Source organism: Ostrinia nubilalis, chromosome 25 (genome assembly GCF_963855985.1).
Source record: "Ostrinia nubilalis chromosome 25, ilOstNubi1.1, whole genome shotgun sequence".
In the NCBI taxonomy this organism is placed as follows: Eukaryota; Metazoa; Arthropoda; class Insecta; order Lepidoptera; family Crambidae; genus Ostrinia; species Ostrinia nubilalis.
The window spans coordinates 1,767,971-1,794,976 of NC_087112.1; the positions used below are offsets into that span (position 1 = coordinate 1,767,971).

The 27,006-nt window shown below is 37.0% G+C and overlaps 4 protein-coding genes and 1 long non-coding RNA gene across 5 annotated transcripts in view; all 5 read left to right on the forward strand.

Moving 5' to 3' along the window:
* The window catches only part of LOC135084056 (paired box protein Pax-2a), a 121,435-nt gene extending 121,106 nt beyond the window's left edge, over positions 1-329 (forward strand). The window contains exon 13 of the mRNA XM_063978798.1: positions 277-329. Coding sequence (XP_063834868.1) covers positions 277-329 — 53 coding nt within the window. The remainder of the gene's footprint in view (positions 1-276) is intronic.
* Positions 330-848: 519 nt separating this feature from the next.
* On the forward strand, positions 849-6,754 carry LOC135084023 (uncharacterized). Its single transcript, XR_010259759.1, has 3 exons — positions 849-892; positions 2,835-2,943; positions 5,264-6,754. It is a non-coding gene; the product is annotated as an uncharacterized LOC135084023 (long non-coding RNA).
* A 10,909-nt stretch (positions 6,755-17,663) lies between these two features.
* On the forward strand, positions 17,664-19,477 carry LOC135084029 (uncharacterized). Its single transcript, XM_063978772.1, has 2 exons — positions 17,664-17,814; positions 18,223-19,477. The coding sequence occupies exon 2, from the start codon at positions 18,486-18,488 to the stop codon at positions 19,443-19,445; it is 960 nt and encodes a 319-aa protein (XP_063834842.1). The 5' UTR covers positions 17,664-17,814; positions 18,223-18,485; the 3' UTR covers positions 19,446-19,477.
* Positions 19,478-20,942: 1,465 nt separating this feature from the next.
* Positions 20,943-23,055, forward strand: LOC135084057 (uncharacterized). The gene is made up of 2 exons (XM_063978799.1): positions 20,943-21,108; positions 22,820-23,055. The coding sequence occupies exons 1-2, from the start codon at positions 20,943-20,945 to the stop codon at positions 23,053-23,055; spliced, it is 402 nt and encodes a 133-aa protein (XP_063834869.1).
* A 338-nt stretch (positions 23,056-23,393) lies between these two features.
* On the forward strand, positions 23,394-24,886 carry LOC135084312 (uncharacterized). The gene is made up of 2 exons (XM_063979115.1): positions 23,394-23,718; positions 23,996-24,886. Exons 1-2 carry the CDS (start codon positions 23,468-23,470, stop codon positions 24,162-24,164), a joined length of 420 nt encoding a protein of 139 aa, XP_063835185.1. The 5' UTR covers positions 23,394-23,467; the 3' UTR covers positions 24,165-24,886.
* Positions 24,887-27,006: the final 2,120 nt, after the last annotated feature.

The following is a 27,006-nucleotide window of genomic DNA, read 5'->3' on the forward strand; positions in this document are numbered from 1 at the left end:
CCAGCTTTAATTACGACATATTATTTCAGTGCCCCTGAAAAGGACCTACTTTATAAAGAATTTAAATTAAATTATTGAGTGTATTATTACTAAATGCTCTCTTTACGTCTCGACGGGCTCCAACGGTGGCACCGGCGCGGGGCCACTGTAGCACAGAGCACACTATATTAGGACAATTTTAGGTGCCCTGAAAAAGCCCTATAATACCTTCTTATTAAGAATTTAAATTAGCTTATTAAGTCTATTCTTTCTGATTAACTGTGTCCTCTCTTTCAGCAACGAACGACTCGACGGGCTCCAACGGTGGCACCGGCAGGGAGCCACCATAGAGAATGCTAGGACATATTTAGATGCGCTGAAAAGGACCTAAAAACTTATTAAAACTTTGACTTAGAGTATTAAGTCTAAACTTTCTGACTAACTGTATGCTCTCTCACCAGCAACGAACGACTCGACAGGTTCCAACGGTGGCACCGGCACGGAGCCACCATAGAGAATGCTAGGACATATTATTAAAGATGCCCTGAAAAGGATCTACTTTATAAAGAATTTAAATTAAATTATTGAGTGTATTATTACTAACTGTATGCTCTCTTTCAGCAACGAACGACTCGACGGGCTCCAATGGTGGCACCGCGTCGAGCATGTTATGTTAGGACGTAATATTTCAGTGCCCTGAAAATGATCTAAAACTTATTAAAACTTTAAATAGAGTATTAAGTCTATTCTTTCTGACTAATTGTATGCTCTCTTTCAGCAACGAACGACTCGACGGGCTCCAACGGTGGAACCGGCGCGGAGCCACCGTCTGCCGCCGCCAGCCCCGACGCGACAGCGCTGGTCGTGCTGCAGCCGCCGGCGCCGCCGTACCCGCCGTACGCGCACTATGATGGTAAGTCTTCAATACTGTGGGCTGAGTGTGAGTTGACATCAAACGTTCTCACTAGTGAGTGCGTTAAAAATGTATGAAAATTTTAGTTCTTGAACGTTTCCGCTAGGGGCGCTGTACAATCCGTCATTAATGTAATTTATTTACGCGCTTACTAATGAGCGCGTTTGATGTAAAGTCTCACTACACACTACGGTCATCATCATCATCATCATCTTTGCACTCTTTTTAGCAACACTACTAGAAATGAACGATATTCAGGACTAGCTGTTATTTGTTTATATATTTTTTTAATTTGAGCATAAAATATTCATAAATCTGCTGGTTGTAAAATTGTCACAATACCTGACCAATAAACTGATTCCTGAAATTATAAGTAAGTAGGTATTTTCATAAGTAAGGACTTGTTTTAAAGGAAAATTACTCATTGTGCCACAAATATCAATCTTACCGCATAGTTAATGTTTAAATTACTGTAGAAAGCGTAACTTTAATATAGCAATTAAGTTTTTACATAAGTTTAATAAGCCCATCTAATAAGTTTAATTAGTTATTTTCACAATAATTTTGTAATCGAGCAACTCACGGCGTTTCTTTACAAATATTTAACACAAAAACGTCAATCGAAGCGCCCATTCACGAGTTACGAACGTAATAAAGAGATCACGGCGCGACCCGCGGAGATAAAACAATGAAAACAAAACAAAAGGGCCGAACAGTTGAAGAATCACGCTGAAAAAACGACAACGACTTTAGGAAAGCATTCGACAAAGTCGAGCACACCACTTCGAGGCACTCTGAGGAAAATCTAATTTTCTCGTCGGACCCCCCGCCACTCTCCGTTATAACATCATAAAATTCATACAGAACCACAGAGTTTTCGCACTTATGCATATTAAAGGAAGGTTCTAAAATGGGCTACCGCAAGGGGCGGCTTTAGGGACGCCACTTCTCTTTATGCTTTTGGTCTTTAATCTACCGCAATCTGCTTATCCGAGGGGTGGAGGGGGGACAGACATCTTTAATAGCTCATTCGGGGCTCTATGCAAATAATTTTAGAGGGGTGAGGGGTGGGGGGTTGGAAATCATACGGGCTTTGTCTGGAGCGAGTAACGAACCGAAACACGAGTCTGTGATGCGACAGAAGTGGCTCTGAGTACTTGAAACGGGTTTGTAGGCTTATTTCGGTTATAAATATTAAACTGTCAGTGTTGCGGGGGTGGCATATTATTATCGGAGTGGTTACGCGTATAAAGCTCGTTATATCTCGTCAAGGGGCGTCGTTATGTACTTTATACTTATTTACTCGTCTTAAAAGGCGTGTCGGGCTAAGTTCACTGGATTTTTTGCGCGTCAAGCAATCTCGGGAATTTTAATATTTCAGCAACGACATTGCTAACTTTAAAAAATAAAGTATACCAATTTTTACCGTATTAAGTACGGCATAATGTTAATTAACCGTATCAAGTACTAAAGTATTTTCAGGATGATAAAAACCACCCATTTTGTTACAAGCCACATCCGATCTGTTTTTAGTCGCTAAATTTCTGTCCCCTTTATTTAGTCGTGAATCCTCCATAGCTAACACCCAAAATATTTGTTTCGGATATAGATCGTTTTATCCATGAAGACGCGCCCCACCACTCTTCCGCTAATATTTGAGTGTTATCGGTACACGCTAAATTATCGATAAGTGCACACGCACACTACAATAATGACGCTCAGATTGCTCGGATCAAATTCCCAGCACCCCGCGCTTCCTTTGACCAAAAATTGGTGGGTCGCGTCTTCGTGGATGAAACGATTTACAATTTTGTTTCTTTGTATATTGACTTTGGATTTTTTGTCAGACTATTCTTAATTATTCGACATGCATTTTATTCGTATAGGTAAATGTGCATATCCAATTTTATTTAAAACGAGTGTATTTATGTTATTATTCCAGGTACAACAACATTAGCGAGCGAGTACGCGTACGCGGCGCCCTACTCGCAGTACTCGCCCTACGGAGGCCCCTACACACACTCAGCCGCCACGGGGCTACTGTCCAAGTGGTGAGTATTCGTATCTTCTATTCAATATTGCTATACCTCGACAACAAGTCTAATCTTACAGTATTGATATTCACAAGAACTTTACTTATTGTTTATCTTTGCTAGAGTAATAATAATGCAAAACGATAGCCATTCTTAGCTCTCAAATCATTAAAAGTGACAAAAACATAGTGATACAATCGCATCTAATTTCAATTTACCATTTGGTTTGGGCTCCCATCACCAATTTAAGGTTTATTGCGGAAAAATACACCTCATTCAATACCTCAATACATTAACAAACCTCTGGGGAAAGATTTCAACGGAGCCTTTGACCTCGCTCGCATTCTCGTCTGTCCGAGATTTTACTGGATTTTAAACGTCCGACCATTTAACAGCCACTGGAAAACGAATGGCGGTGTGTGAGGAATAAATCCCACACAGTTTATCACTTGGAACCGCTGTATGGCCACACTTTGCAGGTGTGCCACAGGGATCTGTGTTACCACCTACGTTATTTAATCGGTGTTGTAATTTATTCGAAAACTGGATTTTGGTTTCAATTTGTTTGTGTAATTTTATTAATCCGTTTGGATTTTCCCGTTTACTAAGGACCGTTATATTGTTTATAGACATTCAAAAGTCCCAAAGTTCACCCTGAATTTTGTTATGATACCTATTTTTACTCCCGAAGCATCTTGTATCAGTCCCAAGGTGAAGGCCTTACTTCTTTTTCCCTTTCACTCGCCGATATTTGTACTCAATATTTATGATGCTAATTTCAGTAAAACAATCTTTTTCTATAGCCATTCCATAAACAAAGCAACAACTATCCTCAAAACTTGTCTATCACTTACAACAAATGTTATTCCGATCCAATAAAACTACTTTACGGATAAAGGAACACTCTCCTACTGTTTTGATTCTACAATCAAATTAGGTATGAACTCCCAATTCCCAGTGCGATACATCAAAGCTGTTGAATAACTAGAGGGATGTGCTATTTGATTCCCGATTCACACATTGTATTCGAATTTCAACCGTATGAACAAAGGTAGTGGGATCATTGTTCCCCCTTTTTGGGTTGTTGAGAGTTTTGTCACCAATTCCAATAGGATTTTCCTTGTCATCGACAAATAACTATATTGATGCTTTGTATTGTTCATACTTATTTGATTGAGTGGTATCAATTGACGCGCAAAAGTTTTACTGGGACTGTAACACGTATACATATTCTAAGAGAAAAAACATATGATAGGTTTTATCATCTAGGTGAAATAATTGATTAAACTTCGTAATATTATTTTACCAATGTAAATCACTCGATAATTTTACGACGTATCAGACAAATTCAACTTCAAACTAGATTTAATTCAAGGGTAGATTCAAATCTCTTATTGGTTAATCAATATTTAGACCCATTACCTATTTGGTACATTATAGTAAAGACTTCAGGGTCATTTCATGATACAATTACATGAAACTACACTTATTGTTTTTACTACTCAACTCTAAAAATCTTCTCTCTTACAATAATGACATTAAGCAATCCCTAGATTGCTTTATTAACTTAAAACGTAGCCACTAGGTAGTTTAATTTTCCAATAAGTTCATTAGTTACTTATTTAGTTGACAACAATTTTCTATACGCTCTTGGTCACTCCCAACTTAGAATTTCTGAATCACTAAATTCTATTTGACCATCCAGCAAAAGACAAGATCCCAAACAAAACTCACACACCTACAACAAAGGCGTTGTTCGATCATCCCCTCCGACAAAGGGACGTCCCTTGGGCCCGGGATAAGTTGTAGGGCATTAAATTTAAGTGATTCTACTGCTATCACTTTTAAACTTGGCGATGTTGCTGGATACTAAATAGTTATTTCGGTTGGAGGGGGACTTTTGATGTCTAGTCAAGTTTTATGTTGGAGTTCTAAAAAAACGGCTTAATAATGTTATTTTATAACAATTTTTAGTAAGAAAGCTCATCAATTGTTACTAAGAAAGTTTTTTTTTTCTAAATAGATTTCTAGTTAAGGAAGATAAGATGCAATAGTAATAACTACGAAATAATTTTGTGTTTGTCTATTCGTAACGTTCTCATCCTTCGCATATAGTAAAATGAATATAAAGGATTTGTAGCATTTTTGTTACAAAAGAATACATACTTATTGAAGAAATTGAAGCTTTTACGTCGATACTATCATTTCTAATGTTAGGAAGTAAGGTCTATGTAGTAAGAAAAATGCTATTTTTTCTGTGACAGATTAATGTTTAGAAAGGCGAAGTCGAAGATTGTAATTAATCAAATTAATGAACAATGTGATTAATTTGTTTCAGATATCAACGGACGCCGTGCGAGCAGTAGCCGTCGGCGACTCACAACGAAACCAAGTGATAAAAGACACTTATACCATATGTGAGAATTTTAGTTTAATACCTTATCATTCCTTTAGTAAATCTCTTATTGTGTAGATAAATTAATATATGTACAATTCATTATACGTTCTGTTATAAATGTTAATTTCAGAGGTCAGTACGCTCTAACTTTGCTTTCTCAAAATTATTTTTAACTCCAACAGTTCATTTATACTCATTATTGTTTAGTTAAATGAAAGAATATATTGAATGAGAGAGCCAAAGTGTATAAGATAACTTCATTAAGACTAAGATGTAAATAATGTATTTTAAATGAAACTAAATGTAATTCATTCAATGTCATTATTAGGGTTAAGTATTACCTTTTTTCTTTTACCTCAGTAGTGATACAATGCGAGGACAATGGGTGTTTTTTTAGCCTGAAAAATGCTGGTCACAAAATCAATATTTCTTGAAAAAATCCATGACATCTTTTCCATTATATGATACAGTTATTAAAAAAAATAAAGATCAAAGTAAATGTTTTATCTTAACTTGTCGTATGTGCCAAGAACTTTATCTGGATGTAAGAAATGTTTATTTGATTCAGATAAAGCCAGTGGAAAAGTCCAGTGAAATGAAAAGAAAAAGGCCAGTAGTTTTAAAAAAGGCAACACTCCAATTTTGCGCATTGTCCTTCGCAATACTTTTAGATTTTTGAGCCTTATTGAAAAAAAAACTTCATTTATTTTATTTAAGCTGTCCTCAATGCACAACGTCATAGATCTTTTATAACATTTAATGTTGTTATCATTCGTAATAAGTTACTTAACTTATTTTTTGTACTTATTGTTATAAATATTAAGTGTGTATGTGAATACTCTTGAAATTATAGCTTCGGAACAAATATATGAAAGTCAAATATGTATTTAAGTATAGTTTAATTTGAAATTACTATGAGATTACTTGTTTCTTTTTTTACTTTTTATAAAAAGTTAGTTCTAGTTATGATTACGCATTTTAGCTCGAGAAATATATTTTTAAATGAAGTCGACTTCATTAATTTGGTGATTAGAAATATATTTTCAGAGTATGTTTTAATGCGTTGAGTTAATATATACAAATGATATGTTCAAACATTTTAGAATATATTGTTTTGAGGATATAAGTTGAGAAAATCTTATCCTTTCCGTCCAAGGTTTTTATTATTTTTATTATATAATTTAAATGTTTTTTTTTTTGTTGTAAATAATGCCTACGTTGTTCCGCTACTACATTTTCATTAGTCAGAATAATATGCTTTTAAATATGTTGTAAACAACCGACATACAGTTTAGAGGAACGCCAAAGACTTATGTGTAATGTCTTGTAACAGTCCAGTGTATTAAAAATAATTTATTTTTTATATGATGCAATATATTTTCGCCAAAGAAATGTAATATACAGAGCGGTGGGTATTTGGATACAAAAAAAATATATAAATTTATTAGATCGCTGCAAGCGATAAAAATATCAAAACTGTACATATTTCTTAATATTCATTACATTTATTTTGTGTTTGTGCAATAAAAGAATCTTTTATCATCTACTTGTATAAGTTTTGAACATTTGAATACATGAAGATTTACCTACTGTATAAAAGTAAAAGTTTTTTAAGTACATAATTATTTTAAAAAATGCTATTGCTTAAATTTTTGTGGTTACTAACTTGAATTGTTAAAATAAGTCAATGGATTTTTATATTTACATATTTTGTAAGGGTTCCTCCATTATTTTTCAGTATCTTACTATTCAATATTTTGTGGTTTTTACAAAATAATATTTTTAACACAATTACAACTAACCAAATACCCTCGCTCTTATGAATAAAATAATGAAAATATGATCATTTTGTAATAATATATTGTGCATTCTCTTTATTTATTGAACATGATTATTTCCAGTCTGCTTTTGGTTTCTGAAAGCATATCGTTTAGTAATAAATCCGACGTTGTAACGGTAGGTGAAGTAATTTTTGTTTAATTTGTAATAAGTATATTTGTAAGGCAACGCACCAGTAAGAAATAAAGGCAAGAGTTTATAAATATGTATTTTATTCTAATATTAGACGTGTATCACCCAAATTAACTATCTACAATTAGCAAGAAAGATCAGACGATCATATAACATGTTTTGTGAAAATGTTGTAATTTTTTTTTGTGTTTTTAAAGGGGTTTTCCTACTCAAGAATAATCTAATGTGAAACAGAAGCTTAAAGGACAGTGCCAATCCATGTATGCAAGTTGGACCAAGTGCTGCCCAGAATGAAACCATAGTGCATTTTGTTCCTTAAGCCAATACTAATTTGTAAACCGGAGCGCATTGAAATCAATCCCTGGAGTTAAGAGAAAAATAGAGTGTACGCGCCAGCATTAAAACCTCATGCAATTCAAACTCATGTCACACTATTCTATCACTCATTCTGACAGTCCTTTTTCCTATCCTCTCCCTCCCACCTTCAGTCTCGCTCTCGCATCGCAACGCGCCGCTTCGCCTACCTATCTGGGCGTTAATTACTAAATAAGTATCCAAAATAAACCAATTCAAATAAACCCAAATCGCGCGCTAAACTCATCTCAATAAAAATTCAAGTGTTTGTGAAAGTGAAAGAAGAACCCAGCTTGGACCGTCCTGTGGAGTCTGCTCAATCGAAGGTATCCCATCCCATTCCTATCCCAATCTCCTACAACTCCTTTCTGGTCCTTCGAGCCGGATGGTTCATTTCCTATCCTTTACACTTACATAAAATCACAACTACACATTTTCACGCATCCGTCATTTTGACAACTCTCTAGAAAATTCTAGAAAATTCGCTCGTTTGACACATTCTTTCTGGAAAGTTCGATTCGTTTGACATTTGGCACATTCTAGAAATTGCTATTCACTCAAACGTCAACTCGTTGTTTGTAAACACGTATATTTTTTAAATTCAATCTTTTAAAATTTTATTTCAATTCAATTTCAAATTCGCTTACATACGCTACGCATTTTATTTTCCTACTGGATTATAAATAAATACGCACAACTCAACTCATTTTTAACGCTAGCTCTCGTGCGTGTGTTTGCTCACCTACAATACAATGGAGGGAGTAAAACGCAAAATTAATTTGCTTGAAGCTAAAAAAGAAGCGCTTTTTCAGAGGGTTCAGGAACTATACGACCTCAGCCTAAAGGTCTCCGACCCTCAGATTGAACAAATTTTCATGTCTCGCATGCATTCGATTGAAAAAACAAGATCGGATTTTCTTGATACTATTGACGAACTTAATTTGTGTTATATGAAAAATGATGAGGAACTCAAACCTACATTTGCCGCACTCAACTCGTTTGACGATTTGTACTGTAACATCCTTTCGGTGCAAAGCTCCATCGCACAACTAAAGGCCAACACAGAGCGACGCAAACAGGATTTCGTAAAAAAATTACCGCCTTTAGAACTAGTCTCTTTCGACGGAGCCCCTTCCAAGTGGCCCGTTTTCTACCAAAATTTTAAAACTCTTATTCATGAGAACACTGGTTTGTCTCCAGGTGAAAAGGCTCAATACCTTATAGGAAAACTTTCCGGAAAAGCACTTACAATTTGCTCGGGTATTCCACCGACTGGTGAGAACTATAACATAATTTGGAACAACCTATTAGAAAAATACCAAGACATAAGAGTACAAGCCTCTATGTATTTGGAACAGTTAATAAACTTCAAATCGCAATCTTTAGATGAATTTTTGGAACAGTATTGCTCAGCTGAAGCTGCCTTACGACGTTTACAGATTGATGACCTTTCCGATTTCATTTTGACTCATATTGCTCTCAGTAAATTAGACAAAGACACTCTAAATTTATTTGAACAATCCATTAAGCACGTAAAAATGCCTACGTTTAATGATCTCAAGACTTTTATAAAAGAACAGAATAAGATCCATTCTTTACGCTCATCTTTTACGCAGAATAAGCTGTACGTTAATAATAAAACGAATTTCGCATCGCAGTCTAAAAACTCGAAACCGACACAGTCGTTTGTTTCTAATACAGCTTCTGGAGTAAAACCCAATCAACATTACTTTCAATCTCAACCGAATTCGCAAGGCTCATACACTCCATCCGCTGTACGCAAGAATTGTCAACTTTGTAAGACGGAACCTGAACATGCCCTGTTCAAATGCAGTTATTTTCGCTCGAAAAATGCGCCAACTCGCTACTCTTTAGTGAAAAAATGTAACTTTTGCCTCAATTGTTTGGGCTTTCATAATGTTAAATATTGCAAATCTCAAAATCGTTGCTCAGTTTGCCAACGTAAACATCACACTCTTATTCATATAGACAACTTTAACGTGAATAGACCTATGACGTCACAACAGCTGACTTGCAGCGCTACGCTTTCGCCGACCGACGCGTCCATGTCCGCGCCCGGTCCGGTCACGCCGCCGTTGCAATCGATGCCAACCAACAATGTGTCTCTCTCTGCAGTCACGCCGTCGATCGCTGATGAATCTAGTACCACGGTCTTATTACCCACCGCGTCAGTGTATACTTATGACAATAATAAGACGTGTCAAAAATTACGCGTGTTTCTAGACACAGGTTCGATGAGCAACTTTATCACAAATAAATGTTGTGCGCGACTGAACTTAAAAGTCAATCCGCTACCTACCACTATTAAGGGCATAGGTCAGTCTGAAAGTGTGTCGCTAGGATATGTATCTTTCACAATTGCCTCACGCTTTGATCCCAGGTGTAAATACACAATTAACGCACGCGTCATTGATACAATAACCGATTATTTACCTAATGTAAGGGTTGACATAACCCAGTTATCGCATTTACAAGGTCTTCCTATGGCTGATGACAGCTTCGATATCCCTGCTGAAATCGATTGTTTGTTAGGCAATGAGATATTCCCGCTTCTTTTAGGTAGTAATAAAATAACTTCACCGCAATCCTCTGTCATCGCCATCGAAACCACGCTCGGATATCTCGCTATGGGACGCGCTCAGTGCTACTCAGCTCATTCACGCAATGATAATAAAGCATTCTTTTGCAATGTAGACTCGCACTCATTAGAATCACTCACGCAACGCTTTTGGGAGCTTGAAAGTGTACCTACTAAGAGACACATCAGCCCTGACGACGAAATATGTGAAAACATTTTCCAATCAACTCATTCTCGCGACGACTCTGGGACGTATACCGTTTCTTTGCCATTTAAACTCGACCCATCAGAACTCGGCGATTCTTACTTTACTGCTAGGCGTCGCTTCTATAACTTAGAGAAAAAGTTAGACTCAACTCCGGGCTTACGCACTAACTATAATGAAAATATTCAAGACTGTATCGATCGCGGTTTTCTGTCAAAAGTCGAAAACGCATCGAATTCAGAGGAAAATACTCCAAATTATTATATACCTCATCATGCAGTATACCGACCAGATAAACTCACTTCAAAAACTCGAGTCGTTTTAGATGCAAGTTGTAAAACAACTTCTGGAAAGTCGTTAAATGATGTTCTTTACACTGGCCCAAACTTACAAAGTAATATTTTTAATCTTTTAATTAACTTACGCATTTTCTCAGTCGCTTTATCTGCTGATATTGAAAAGATGTATTTCTGTGTAAAGCTTGATCAAAATCACCACCCGTTTCAACGCATATTATTTCGATTTGATCCTGAATCACCGATTGATACTTATCAATACAATAGGGTTTCTTTTGGCGTTTCTAGCTCGCCTTACCTCGCTATGCGTGTCGTTCGCCAACTCGCTGAGGACGAGCGCGCGAATTATCCTATCGCCGCGTCTGAAGCTCAATCCTGTATGTATATGGACGATTATGTCTCATCGATGGACGGGTTAGAAAAAGCTGAACAATCTTACCATCAAATGGTTAAGATGTTCATGGCCGGGGGGTTTAAAATGGTTAAGTGGATCTCGAACAACCCTGAGCTTATAAATAAGATTCCCGATTCGCATAAAAATCCACAGCTCGTCGATTTTGACACTGACTCAGAAATTACGACAAAAATCATAGGCATGCAGTGGCAACCTAATGATGACGTTTTTCTTTACAAAATTAACTCTACTAACTCTGACCAATGCACAAAACGCACGATTCTTTCCGCAACCGCTAGATTATTCGACCCTTTGGGTTTGCTAGGCCCTGTGACAGCGTTTCTCAAACTCTTAATTCAAGAATGCTGGCAGCGCGAACTTGAATGGGACCAGCCAGTTCCAGACTCAATAAAAAATAAATGGAATCGGTTTGATAGTGAGATTAACTATTTATCGCAATTAAAAATATCTCGTCATATAGGAATCACCGCGGGTTGCCACGTCACTATCATGGGCTTCGCGGACGCCAGCGAAGTATGCTACGGAGCTGTAGTTTATGTGCGCGTGAGCTCTGATGCAGATTCACCCGGTGAAGTCTTTCTTATCGCATCCAAATCGCGCGTCGCGCCTTTAAAGAAAATATCTCTTGCGCGGCTTGAACTGTGCGCAGCGCTGCTCTTAACAAATCTTTTATTATCGGTTCGCGATAGTATAGAGAATCGTTATGCTGTTAACTCAATTTACGCATTTTCAGACTCGACTGTCACTCTCACGTGGATACATTCTCCCGCGTACAAATTTCACACATTTGTTGCGAATAGAATTACTGAAATTAATTCGAAACTCAACGCAAAAATTTGGCATCATGTTAATGGAAATGAAAATCCTGCAAATGTAATATCGCGACCTGTAACTCCTAAAGCATTATTAAATCAATTAAATTGGTTTCACTCTCCTCAATGGACAGCTCAGCCAATCTCGCAATGGCCTATCGAGCCATTTCAAGTTTCATCTAACAGTGTTCGACTGGAAGAGAAAACTATCGCTCTTGTTTCAGAGACAAACTCTCAATCGAACTCTCACTTTTTCGATCGATTAATTGATCGCATTTCCACGTACCCAAAATTATTACGCGCTACTGTGTACGTGTTACGCTTCGCTAAAATACTACGTTCAAACGGAGTGGTTACATCCTCTGATTTAGAACTCGCTGAACTCTATTTAGTACGCCATATACAGGCACTATTTTTTACTCAAGATATGCACGCAATTAAAAATAATAAACCCTTTAACAAATCGCTTCTCAAACTTAACCCTTTCATTGACTCTGATAATATACTTCGTGTCGGAGGTCGACTCACTCACTCTCAACTCAACTATGGACAAAAGCATCCAATCATTCTATCGCCTAAACATCGCTTCACTCAACTTTTAGTTGATTACTTTCATGTATGTAATTTACATACTGGTCCTTCACTTCTACTCAGTCTGCTTAGACAGAAATTTTGGATACTTTCCGCACGTAACTTAGTACGTCAAAGAGTGCATCAATGCAATATCTGTTTTCGTTTAAACCCTAAATCTACAAACCCTCTTATGGGCGACTTGCCATCATTTCGCGTTTCAGAAGCTAAAGCCTTTGTTTATACATCGGTCGATTATGCAGGTCCCTTCTTTATTACTCACATTCGCCGCAGAGGTGTTAAAAGCCAGAAGGCTTATATTTGTTTATTTTGCTGTCTTACAACTAAGGCTCTACACATAGAGTTAGTTTCAGACTTAAGCTCTGATCTATTTCTCGCCGCTTTTCGTCGATTCATTTGTAGAAGAGGCCCCGTTTCCATGATATATAGCGACGGAGGTACTAACTTCATTGGCGCTAAACGCAAGCTTGACGAAATTTACGCTCTTTTAGAATCTGACTCTCACAAAAATTATTTAAGTTCACATTTGGCTGAACAACGCATTAAGTTTCTTCATAGTCCACCATATGGTCCGCACTTTAACGGCATCACAGAGATAAATGTTCGTTATGTAAAAACGCATCTTTATAAAGTTATTGGTCTTCAAGTGTTAACATACGAAGAGTTCAACACTGTACTTGTACAAATAGAAGGCTTATTGAATAGTAGACCATTGTGTGTTCTTAGCTCTGACCCATCTGATATATCCGCTCTCACTCCCAATCACTTTCTCAATATAACTCCACTGAAATTCTTACCAGTAGAGAATGTCTCTGATATTTCTGACAATCGGTTAACGCGTTATCAGTTAGTCAATAAATTAGTGCAAAGCTTTTGGCGTCGCTGGAGTCAGGAGTATTTAACTTCTCTACAACGCCGTGAAAAGTGGAATACGGTGACCAAACCGATAGATGTGGGCTCTGTTGTTGTTATAAAAGATGACAATGCGCATCCTCTTTGTTGGCCATTGGGTGTGGTTGTGGAAGTATATCCCGGAAAGGACAAAATCATTCGCACCTTAAAGATTCGCACTGCAACCGGTATTTATGTTCGGCCTGTAGTTAGAGTTTGTCCTCTTCCTTTACAGTAACTCAAATAATGCTTTTAACTTTAATTTTTCTTTAACTTCAATTTAACTCAACTTTAACTTTAATTTAACTCAACTTTAACGCTCATTTAACTCAAATTTAACTCGTTTAGTTCTCTCTAACGCATGCTTTTTTGCGTTTTTAACTTTATTTTTTTTTACAAACGCTACTCAATCTAGAGGAAGACCTCTAGGCCGGGGGAGTTGTACGCGCCAGCATTAAAACCTCATGCAATTCAAACTCATGTCACACTATTCTATCACTCATTCTGACAGTCCTTTTTCCTATCCTCTCCCTCCCACCTTCAGTCTCGCTCTCGCATCGCAACGCGCCGCTTCGCCTACCTATCTGGGCGTTAATTACTAAATAAGTATCCAAAATAAACCAATTCAAATAAACCCAAATCGCGCGCTAAACTCATCTCAATAAAAATTCAAGTGTTTGTGAAAGTGAAAGAAGAACCCAGCTTGGACCGTCCTGTGGAGTCTGCTCAATCGAAGGTATCCCATCCCATTCCTATCCCAATCTCCTACATAGAGTTTTGTTTTGAATTATTTACATACAAAATATCATCGATGTATACGTACCTACTACGCATAAGATTTCGCGATTTTGGCATTAAATAACACTCGCTATGTTGAATTCAACCATACTGCATCCGTACACCCAAGCTGAACTGTCCCACCAAACTCAATGACAGGGGGGCGCTACCATCGTTCAACTAAACTATATGGTTTCCAACATGGCAAAAATCGGAACCAGCGATCCGGTATTGACGGTGGCGCCCCACTGTCAATGTCATCGATAGGACAGTTCACTATTTTGGAACTATACTTTAGTACGACTTCGACATTCTAAGCGATCAAGCGCTGTTGCAGTAGTTTGGTTAGTTGACAGAAATTAATTATTTCCAAAATGGAGCAAGAAGTTTTAGCTTACATTAACTTCAATAATTGATTGTAATACACCAATAAATGGATTTTTTGCAAGGATAGAGAACTAAAACTTCTTGCTTCATTTTTGGTATAGATGACCCACGCTGAACTGTCCCGCCAAACTCAATGACAGGGGGGCGCTACCATCGTTCAACTATATGGTTTCCAACATGGCAAAAATCTGAAACAGCGATCCGGTATTGACGGTGGCGCCCCACTGTCAATGTCATCGACAGGACAGTCCAGTATTTTGGAACTATAATAATGAATTTCTGTCAACTTACCAAACAATTAAAACAGCGCTAGATCGTTTATAAACAATGTCTAAATCGCACTAAAGTAACATGTATGGATGCAATATGGTTAAGTTCAACATAGCGAGTGTTATTTTAATGCCACAATCGCGAAATCTTATGCGTAGTACGTAATACATCGATGATATTTTGTATGTAAATAATTCAAAACAAAACTCTTTTTTTCTCTTAACTCCAGGGATTCAGTGTGCTTCGGTTTACACATTAGTACAGGCCTGAGGATCAAAATGCACTATGGGTTGATTCTAGGCAACACTTGGTCCAGACCCTGGCACTATCCTTTGAAAGCTTAATAAGGCAAATCAAGCAAACTTATAAACACACGAGTCACGAACTAAGCGAAACCACCAAGTCAAAGGTTTAATAAAACCTGGTCCAAAGACAATATTTTATTGTATTTATAATCTTTGGTCATCCTGACTTTGACACGTAGAATGTAACTTTGACACAGCAACAATTTTTGATAAAATATTCCAATAAATTGGTCTAATTCAAAAATGTAGTGCCTCAGCTTCCAAAACATAATACCGGAGCGTGAATAAAACAAACAACAGAAACATGAGTGAAGAAGATCCACCTAAAAAGATTTGCAGATCAAAATCCGAAGACCAACAACCTAAACCGGTCTGTACAAAAGAAGTAACAGAAAACTGTATACCTCCAAAAGATGATGATGCACCCAAACCTCCTTGCAAGAAGAAAGAAAAGAGGGAAGAGAGTGCGAAATGTAAAAAGAAGAAGAGGAAGAGCGCAGGATAAGAAACTTCAACAAATTATGTTCAAGTTCCAAGAAGTAATACATCCTATGTTACATCTTAATTTCTACTGAAACAATCAATACTATACATTAATCAATGGAAAATTTTACAATTTCATAGTTCATAGACAGTAAACTACCTTTTATTTTATTATTTTGTTTCAATATTTCACAATACTATTATACTAAAATGATTTCTTGCATTTCCTCGCTGGATAGCAATACTACTTGTGCAAAGAAAGAGCCAGCTGAAATAAATTTTGTGGCTTATTCGGTTTAGGACAGATTCTGTTTAGGACAGATTCGGTTTACGACAGATTCTCTTTATGACAGATTCATTTTAAGACAGAAATACAATTGAGTACATAAATTCAAAAGACAGATTACTTAAAAAAAAGTTTATTTAGCTAACTAGTTTTGAACAAAAAAAAAGTTAAAATATTAATTGCATCTTATACTTTGCACAATAGTTTGAAATATTTTTTCAAATCGGTCCAGTAGCTTCGAAGCTTATTCAATCCAAACAAATAAATCTTTCCTCTTTATAATATTAGTGTAGATGTAAGTAGATTATAATATAATCCTACTTCCTACTAATATTATAAAGGCGAAAGTTTGAATGTCTGGATGTCATGATTGTCTGGATGTTTGCTACTCTTTCACGCAAAAACTACTGAACGGATTTTGTGACAAATGAATTTCAATAAATAAATAAGACGTCTAAAAAGCGCCATCTATCGTCATTGGTTAAAATCTACAGCAAAATAAAAATAAACAATATTTAATTCAATTTAGACCACAGGTGGCACTTATGAACGTCAAAATATCTACACTAATATTATAAAGAGGAAAACTTTGTTTGGTTGTAATGAATAGGCTCAAAAACTGCTGGACCGTTATTAAAAATTCTTTCACCATTCGAAAGCTACATTATTCACGAGTAACATAGGCTAAATATTATTTTGGAAAAAAATAGGGTTCCGTAAAATATGTAGTACACGCGCGCGAAGCCGCGGGCGGAAAGCAAGTAGTAAATAAAAAAAAGCGCTGGACAAACTACTGTTTTTGACATTCGTAAATATTCATGCCGTGAAACGCCATCTATCAACATGAAACGATATGGGTAAAACGAGGTCCACGCGTACGAAGTCGCGGGCGGCCGCTAGTTACATAATATCACATCATAATACATATTTCAGTCACACGTTTTAAATTAAAATAAAAAACATTTTCAAAATATTCAGTTTGTGCTCTCGTCGTATACACGACGCTATTAATGGAATACTCGGCAACTCATAAGCAGTCATACGACTAAAATAAATACACAATAGGTACCAGAGTAACATATATAGAAAGAAGTTTTCCATAATTTTATATTACATAGTATGGGGAATTGGTTAACTCTATTCATGAGACGTTGCGTTGGTTAAAAAAACATTTTATTCTTGACTGTACAAAATCCGTCATATAGTTCCAAAATACTGGACTGTCCTGTCGATGACATTGACAGTGGGGCGCCACCGTCAATACCGGATCGCTGGTTCAGATTTTTGACATGTTGGAAACCATATAGTTGAACGATGGTAGCGCCCCCCTGTCATTGAGTTTGGTGGGACAGTTCAGCGTGGGTCATCTATAAAACGAATCTGTCATAAAGAGAATCTGTCGTAAACCTAATCTGTCCTAAACAGAATCTGTCCTTAACCGAATAAAGGAATTTTGTATCTAATCTAGAAAATTTCTTACAGGATAAGTTAGAAGGAAAGCATTATCTCATTAAATGATTATGTTAGTTAAAAATATGTTAAAAATCATGAATAGAGGGATCTTAAAGTCTAGCAATTTTGGTTAATTTACGTATTTTTCTTCCAAATAGGTACTTATTTATTTTTGTAGCTATGTCATAAATGTGAAATCTACCTACATGGTAAACAAAATTTTCACTCTGGCACTCGACAAACTTCAAGAATAAAAAAAATACTGTCAGAAATTTGTCTGTCAGAAAAACAAAATTCTCACACCATGTTGAACTCGTAAAATCAAATAATCATGCTATTTTCACGTAATTTAATATCTTTTACGTGCTGTACACGATCTACAATACAATATAACAATGTAAGTCAATATCGCTTTCATCCATAACCAATTCCTGAATTGGTTCTCCCAATGCCAATATTATGTTACCTATCGGTCCATCATTAGATTTAAATTTTCAAAATGTGGTAGCTATTTGTCATAAAGAGACACAGACCAGTAGCACCAATCTCAAAGACTCTAGTACGACGACGGGTTTGAAAGATGACAAAGGATCTTTGAAAATATTCGAGTTCAGTGAAGTGGTGCAAGATCCGAAACATCCTAGAGATATCACAATAATAAAGGACGTTTTTGCAGAAGAAATTCATGACCACAATAGTCCCAGTGGATCAGTGACAGACGATGCCGTAGCAAATAGATACAGATACTGCCGTGAAGTCATAAAACCTTACCTCAAAGATTACCCAAAAGATTGTCCTGTTTCAGACGATCAATTGATTAGAGATGCATTAGACGCTGCGCACGAAGATTTCCCGGATTACGAGCCCTGTTTTGAAGGATACGACGGTAACCCAGATACTGATAACAATAAGAACGGTTCGTCAAGTACTTTAAAAGATAGCAACAAGTCTGGGATACTTTCAAAAGACTCCAACAGTACTTGTAAGAAAGGGAAACACATTAGATCAGATTTTTCAAAAACCAATCTCAGTCGGAATAATACCTCAACAAACTTGAAGTTGCTCAATATGGATCAGCAGCAAAAAGAAGGCTGCCCAGAAAAAGTGAAACCTAAAGGTTGTCCAAGTAAGGCTAAACCAGGGTGCCCTCAACCAATAGAAGTTTGCAAGGACGAGGCTTTGTGGCCACCGGTAGGACCTCCTGCTTGCCAAGCAAAATCTACGGAAGGTACATCGAGATGTAAAGACAGAGTGCCATCGGCCGGGCCTTGCAACGAAAAACCTGCTGCACCGCCGAAAAAAGAAAAAAGCTGTGACCAACACCGCAGTGATATGAGTGATATCAAGAAAAGATTTGGCATTGAATGTGACTCTACAACGACTCCACCAAAGCAAAAGACAATGATAGAAGCCCACAGCGAGGCGATTGCTACCATCAAATCGGCTGTTGAAGATTTCTTTGGCAAAGTATATCAATCAACTAAAGACGCTGTGACAATTATAAGAACTGAAAGTGTGAGGCATTTAGGGAGGATAACTGCGAAGAAATCTGTAAGCAGCTCTGATATTCTGCCACAAAAGGTGCACGAGAATAAAAGCTCAGAAACGATCACAAGCTTCAATTATTTTAGATCAACTGATAACCCCGACTCGAAGACTCAAAGCACGGATAGCGAGGAACCAGATGACACTATGGATAAAGCTGGACAAGTGATTGGAAAGATTTTTGCTAAAGTTGATTCGACCTTATCGATGCTAAGCGATCATATTGATTTGCAAAAGGTCAAGAGTTTGATCACTTTTGAGGACCTATCAAGCAGGAATCCTTACGATAAAACAAAGTCGGAAGAACCTGCTGCTACAACCACTAGTGTCCCAAATAGTGTGTTCACAGCGATCAAGTCTAGAATAGTTTCGATGTTTAGCGACGGAGAGACCGCAAAAGAAAATGAATCGCAAAGATCTAACGTATCGGGACAATCTTCGCTTTCCAGCGTCATTAACGAAGAGAAAAGAAAGAAACACTAATACATTGCAAATAAAAATTTAAGATCGATCTATTTCTTATTCTTATTTAATAAAATCACAGAATAATAATAAGTAACCTACTGTAAAATCCATATAGCACTAAATAATTTGATGTAGCTTATTGACAAGCGTATTATTGCTTATTTTATTACTCTGACTTCAATAATCGTAGAAGACTAGCAACGCAAAATACCTAATTTTGCATACTTCACAAAAGTAATAAATCGGAAGTGGCAGAATTTTTGGCGGCCTTATCGCTAGGAAGCGATCTATTCAAGAGAGGACAGATAACGATTTACATCAAATCGAACCTATTGCGCAGCTAAGGAAACCTTCAAGAATATTTTTATCTACACCCACTGGCTGGATAAATGAAACTTCATCTGTTTATAGCTGATGATGACACATGTCATTACAGTCAAGCAAACAGGACACACGAAAGAAAATTTCACCCCAAAGTTTCTACAAAATGTAAAAATAGGTAACCACCAAGTAAAAATGTCTGACAAAACAGGCATCACGCTTTGTGGGGAGAACTGCAAGAAACAGAGAATGAAGGTAAGTGGATAAAATATAATGAAGATCACGTTGGATCCAACATTGGTCCCAACGCCTCTTGAAAAGAGATTGTAGCTGTAGATCTAGAAAAAAGTATTAGCGCCAACTTTGGGACGAGCTAATTTCTAGATCCACACGTTGAACGATTGACGTTGGGATAAACGTGTGAAACCAACGTTAATACATTCTGCTGTTTTCTGTCTGATTTGGAAACAGAACTACCTACACTCTGACCGGATAGAGAAACTACAACGAAATCACAGGACATTTACAGGCATTCTCTAACTTAATTTACTTTTCTAGTGTATCCCATGCGTGATGCCGGAAGCAACTGATGGAATGGAGAAACAGCCAGACCTCCGATCCAAAAAAGACAACTGCAAATGTTCAACAGACCACCTCTGCTGCGACTCTAAGCAAAAACCTCAATAGTATAGGTATGTAACCCTACACAACAGTTCTTGCAACTCACGAAGGCGAGTGAGCTTTATTTGTGTGTATACGTGTACATGCACATAACGATGGTGTAATATCTATCAAAACTTTTGAAAAACGAACAGTAGTGAGCCACCACAAATGTAAAGCTCACTCGCCATAAACTTACTTAGTTTTAACTCTTTAAATCCCGATAATCGAGACAATAGAAATCAATTGTAACGCGGTCATATGCAATCACTTGGAGATTGATGGGTTAAAATTAGTTTTGAAGCACTAGTTCAACAGTTTTGGAGCCATAATTAGATTTCTTTCATTTTTGCAGAAGCATTTTTACGTCTGATCTTGAAGAAGAACATTTTACAACAGACCAATTTATTAAAGGTAATAATCTATTAATACTCAATGATTACCTACATACATGTATCTTGCTTGATTCATCATTCCACCATGCTCACAGTTAACGAACTACCCAATCGTGGATGTGTATTTTGCAGTATCATCATGTATCCTCAAAAAGTCGACGTAAAGAGTTGCGGCAAAGTCGAGCCCCCCCACCCGTGTGATCCTCCCCCACCATGCGACCCCCTTAAAGAGCCAGAGGGCGACTGCTTCCCTCCCTTTCTGTGTCGGGAGAGGTTGAAGAATCCTGAGAGCCCTGACTCCATAAGTAAGAATTACATATCGTTCAATTCCTTCGTACATCATGCCTACTGACTCCGCCTACACCCGAAACTATTCAAAACTTTTGAATCGGTTATGGCGCATCCACACATGCCGGGCGGCACGGCCGGCGGCCAACCCGGCGGCCAGGACGGTACACTGGCAAGGCATTTTGAAAGCCGGTGGCAAACCCGGCGACGTGTGGATGCCCCATTATGGTTACGGTTACGGATATTTTTTTATTTCGGATATTCGAAAGTTTCGGTTCCGGTTACGGATATCCATAACATCCCTGAATAGAGCTAGGTAACTTTTATTCATGTTGGTCCCACGAGTAGCTAGGGTAAGTAGGTCCACTCCAGCAGAGCCCCGCATGCCAGAGTAAGGCTATACAGGGTGGAAACGATAAGTGATCTCATTCGATTATTTCTGAACTATACAAGATATCGAAAAACTGGTTACTGATCCTAAAAGTGCTTCACGAGCTCTATCCAACGGTACCAAAATAGGTTACAGAATTAATTGGATCTATCCGAAAATTAAATGTTTTCAGCCTCCATACTAAATGTATGCCAGCCAAACAAAATTAGAAGTATTAATTTTTTTATTAAACAATAAACACTTAAAATTAACTCGTAAATTGCATTCTTATTTAAAATTATTCATGGAAAACATTGGTTTTAGGCTTTACTTGCTATAATATTATCAAGACATGAGTGCCATGACTGTGGCTGTACTAAATGTATGGAAGCTGGAAACATTGAATTTTAGATGGATCCAGTTAATTTTCTAACCTATTATTGGTATCGTTGGATAGAGCTCGTGAACCACTTTCAGGATCAGTAACCAGTTTTTGAATATCTTGTATAGTTTTTAATATTATGCGGTTTTACTAAATGTATGGAAGCTGGAAACATTGAATTTTTGGATAGATCCAGTTTATTATGTAACCTATCATTGGTACCGTTTGAAAGAGCTTGTGAAGCACTTTTAGAATCAGTAATCAGTTTTCCGATATCTTTTATAGTTTAGAAATAATCGAGTGAGATCACTTAACGTTTCCACCCTGTATACACCTCGAGGTCGCCTGGTATCGAGGGCCCACCGTTAGCGACTGAGCTCCCCCTCAGCCACGCATCTCTCGGCACGGTACGGATAACACCTTAGATTGGGTATCGAGTCTTCGGCCGCCAGGTACCGCGTCAGTTCCCATTATGAGATCCCATTATGAGATTTCAATGCAGCACTATCTGACGTTGCCCAGGATGAACCGCAACAGGCGCTACTATTCCCTTCCGACATGTCAGAGTGGATTCAGTAACAACCCAGTCTTTACGTGGAGGTAACTCGAACTGACACAAATCAAACATGAACATGACCGAGGAAACTCTGTGCAGATTCTGCCATACAGAAGAAGAAACGGCCATGCATGTTCTTTGCTCATGCGGCCCGCTTATGAGCAAAAGAAGTATCCATCTCGGGCGACACATCATGCACCCGGATGAGATAGCAGATATCACGCTCCAAAGAATCTGGAAATTTATAGACTCAACGGTACTAAGCAGTGAACTCTAAAGACAAGGGCTGCCACAATAGATCAAACCTGGTCGAGCTGGCGCAAATGAAGGCCCAAAACCAATAATAATAACAATAGGTAACTTTTCTTGCTTCTTTCTAGCTTAAACAAACCAATCAAAAACCACTTTCTATCTTTCCAGCCAGGTGTCGAAATGCCCCATCAATCGGAGTTAGGTCATGCGAGAAGCCCCCTCCCCCTCACCCCTGCGACAATCCTCTCCCATGCAGTACCTTCAAGAATAAAAAGCAACAATGTGACGAACCACCCCTCTGCGTAGAAAGAATCAAGAATCCCAAGGAACGGAAGACCCGATGGGTTGTTTGCACGAATTCGAAGGGAGAAGTCGAAGAAAGAGAAGTTTACAAGGATGATTAACATAACAATAAAGTGATGGAATAATAACGGTTGTTGTTGTTTGTAGTTAATGGTTCAAGTCAACAGGAAAGAGTAATTGGGCAATAGTCGCGACTTTCTGCTGTACCATATTGCGTAGTCTTTAGTGGCCCGTAAGTTCTACTGCAATTACCAACTCTACTTAGCATCATGCAGTCCTCGATACAAGAAGGACTGAAGTCAAACTGAAGTGTGGAAACTTTGTGGAAAGGACGTGTGCAGTGGACCTTAGGAGGACCAGAAAAAAAAATCCTCCTTGCTAAAAGTAAATGGCAACTTGGCCAGCATCCATCGACTGACAAACAATGACATAAAAAATCTTATCCTCTGTCAGATCTTGCCAAACAGCCAAGCATCAAAACCAAAACCAATAAAATGGACTAAACCCCGTAATATGAACCAGAAAAAGTGCCACGTAGAGCCGAATCCTCCCGTACCGCCACCAGACCCATGCACGCTACAGAAGATCAAACAGAAGGAGGCAGCTGGAATAACGATATGTCCTAAAGACCCTATACCTGAACCTGAACCAGCACCTCCCTGCTTGGCAGTCTGTATTGAAAGGGTGAAGAATCCACCGATCCCCCCTACTCCTCCTTTTCCGATAGTTTGCCCTGTTGAGAGAGACCCTACTGGCACTGCAAGGTAACCAATTTTAAATTATTAAGTACATCATTCTTATAACTATGCAATAGAGTTGATATTAGTCAGTAACTAAAATGGATTATAAATATTTATGAGATAAATGCTTACTACTGGATAAACTTTGTTAAATTTTTTATACTTTAGCTCTTACACTGAAATAGGCTATGATTTTTTTAATTCATGTGGGTGACATTGCGGGTATCATTGCAGGTACCTACAAACATAATTAATACCTATTTAGTTAACATGTAGCATAACTAAATTAACTTCTCAACAGGTGTGACGCTATATACAACGCCGACGCTGAGCAGCCTGACCTTCCGTGGCCTGGTTGTCCACCACAGCCCCCTCTACCCCCACCACCAGAGATAGACCCTTGTGAACTACAGAGAAGAAAAGAGAAGAAAGCCGAATGTAAAGAAAGAATGAAACGATACCTCGAATAGCCATGGACCAGTTTACAACTACCCCGAGCAGTTCCGACGTAGACCTCCTGATTGAAAAGTTTAAGGTCGAGGTTACTAGGAGCATCGACGAAGCAAGTTCAGATACGAGAAAACTTACATTGACATCTACATTCCTAAAACCTAAAACTTCAGAAATGAGTAACAACATTGATAAGCAAATAACTGATTTGGAGAATATAATAAAGAAGCTACAAGATGAAATCACTGAAATGGCCAAAAACGCTGATCGTGAAGTAGAATATACTCCAATAATGTCCGAAGATCCTAGCAGAGTTAGACAAGGTTTGAGTAATGAGACAATCATTTTAGATAACAACTCTGATAATATTGAGGAAACGGAAAGTGTGAGAGACGCAATGAAAGGGAAAGAGAGCAAAAACTGTTTTGAGTCTGAACAGTACAACCACGTATTTCCACTGATGATTCGTGATGTTTTACTGCCTTTTGATGGTGGTCTGACAACTTGTGAGCATACCATTAACGATTTAAGAAGTTTAGATGGGTCTGAAAAGTTCTTAACTATAAAACAAGATGTTATAGACGTTTGGAATGGTCTGCCAGATTACACACCGAAGGACAATTTGGAAGTACGCATTTGTGAATTACAACAAGAAATAACTGATCAAATGGAAACACTAAAAGATAACATTGAAGAATCCAGCGACCAGTTTCATGATGCCTAATAAAACTCTACACATGTACGTATTGTTTTTATTTTATAAAAAGTTAAGTAACGTAAATGCGCCTATTACCGCCAGTTTAAGCTCACTTCGGATAAACGTTAGAAAATTAGATATAAGACGTGGTGATAGAAAAGACACTTTAATTTATTTATAACAATGATGAAGTAATCTTTGAATTCAAGTAGTAAAAATGAGTATTCAATCACACAATAATTAATAAATAGCAATTTAATCTGAAAAAGCAGTTGTTTCTATTACCGACCTATAGACGAGGTGTGTTTCTATTAACGTTTTTTCTGTTTCTATTACCGACCGCTAAGAATATTGCTCTTCAATTGGGTATATTCCAAGAGGCACGGGTTCGATTCCCGCTCAGAGGCTCGGGAACCACTTGATTTTTTGACGTTAAATTCGTTTTGTTTTTAGTTTTAGTTAAATTTGTTTTTTTTTTTCAAGTCAATTTTTTTTTATTATTAAAAGAGAAAAGGCACGCTTCTCGAAAATAAATAAATAAATCAAGCAAAAATAGTAGAATAATAAATTCCTCTATTATACTTGATTACGCGGTACCCGGTGTTCTAGTGAGTAGTGGGGGTCATTATTTAAACTATATTTGAGTTTTAATAAAATTAAATATTCATTTAATATTTCATTTTTATATTTAATTTGACTATAATTTTCAGTTAGTTTTTATTTTAATTGTTTGTAATTGTGTATTTTAATTTAAACTATGGACAATGGACACTGTCTGTATAATTATTTTAAATATTTTTTTATTATTCAAAAGATCTTAAAAAGTTACATAGTAGTTGTGATAACGCATGATTGGTTTGGTGTCATGACATAAATGTTAGTTATATACAAAATACAGGCTTATAAGTCTTCGCAGGTGGCGTTATAGTTATGAGGCGGTAATAGAATTAAGTATGAACATTACTTTATTCTATTAGCGACCGTAAAAAAAAACAGTAAGCAGCTAAAATATCTACATTAATGAAGACATGATCAGTGAAGTATCATTTTTATTAGGTTTTATTTTATATCAAATAGGTACTAATTAGAATTTAACAGGTTTATATAAAATCTATTGTCATACATTATTAGAGATATTCTTTAATGTTCATTGCAGTTTTATGCCAAACCTATGACAATTAACGTATGGCGTTAATTGATTTAATTATGTGAAATATTCTTATGAATCGATCAAGACAACAAAATGGAGGCTAAATGCGTAGTTAAAGATACAAATACTAAAATAAAAAACTTTATCAAAATTCTAACAACGCCATGGGTCGTTATTAGGAACCAAATTATGAAAAGTGTTTCTATTACCGCCCTTATTTAAAATTGTATTTAAGCCACAAAAATACAGCGAGAGGGCTATATTGAGGGTTTATTAAGGAAACTAAAGTACGAATTAATATTGTTATGCAAAAACATGTTGGTATACTCATTTTAAATGTGTTAAAATCGCTAATTAATAACAAGGTGCACCTTAAGTAGCTGGGAGCGCGTCAGTATGAAAAGTGCGTCCGTTGCGGGCGCGTCCCATTTAATGTCAAATATCTCCGTTTACTGGTTATTTACGAACACAAACTTTAATGGTTTTGATAGTCAATAAACATATCTAGATATTTTTTAGGTAACGTGTTTTCTGGAACCTGTTATTATGTATTTTATGAAAGAAAGAAAAATAGGGCGGTAATAGAATACAAATTTTGGGGGGTCGTTAATAGGCGCACTTACGTTATATTATTTGTAGGGGAGAATGAAATACGTTAGATTAAAATCTTTCCCAACAATTTATTCACAATAACAAATATATTCCATACAAAATACAACATTAAAATATATCTCGTCATATATCCAGAACATACATTAAAATAACTTAAGCAAGCAATATCTGACTAGACATAACTCTGAAATATTCATTCATTAATTTTTAGATAAATAATAATATAATATCTGAACCAAGGTTTAATAAATAATGTGCTACTCATGTTTAAATTATTCAGCTAAATATATTTTATAAGGCAAACATTTTGGCACATTTTTCAATATACAATTTTGGCATATACAGGGTGGCCAAAACAGTGAGGTCTAAAAGAAAAATTTAGATTCCTTACATCAAGGTGTAC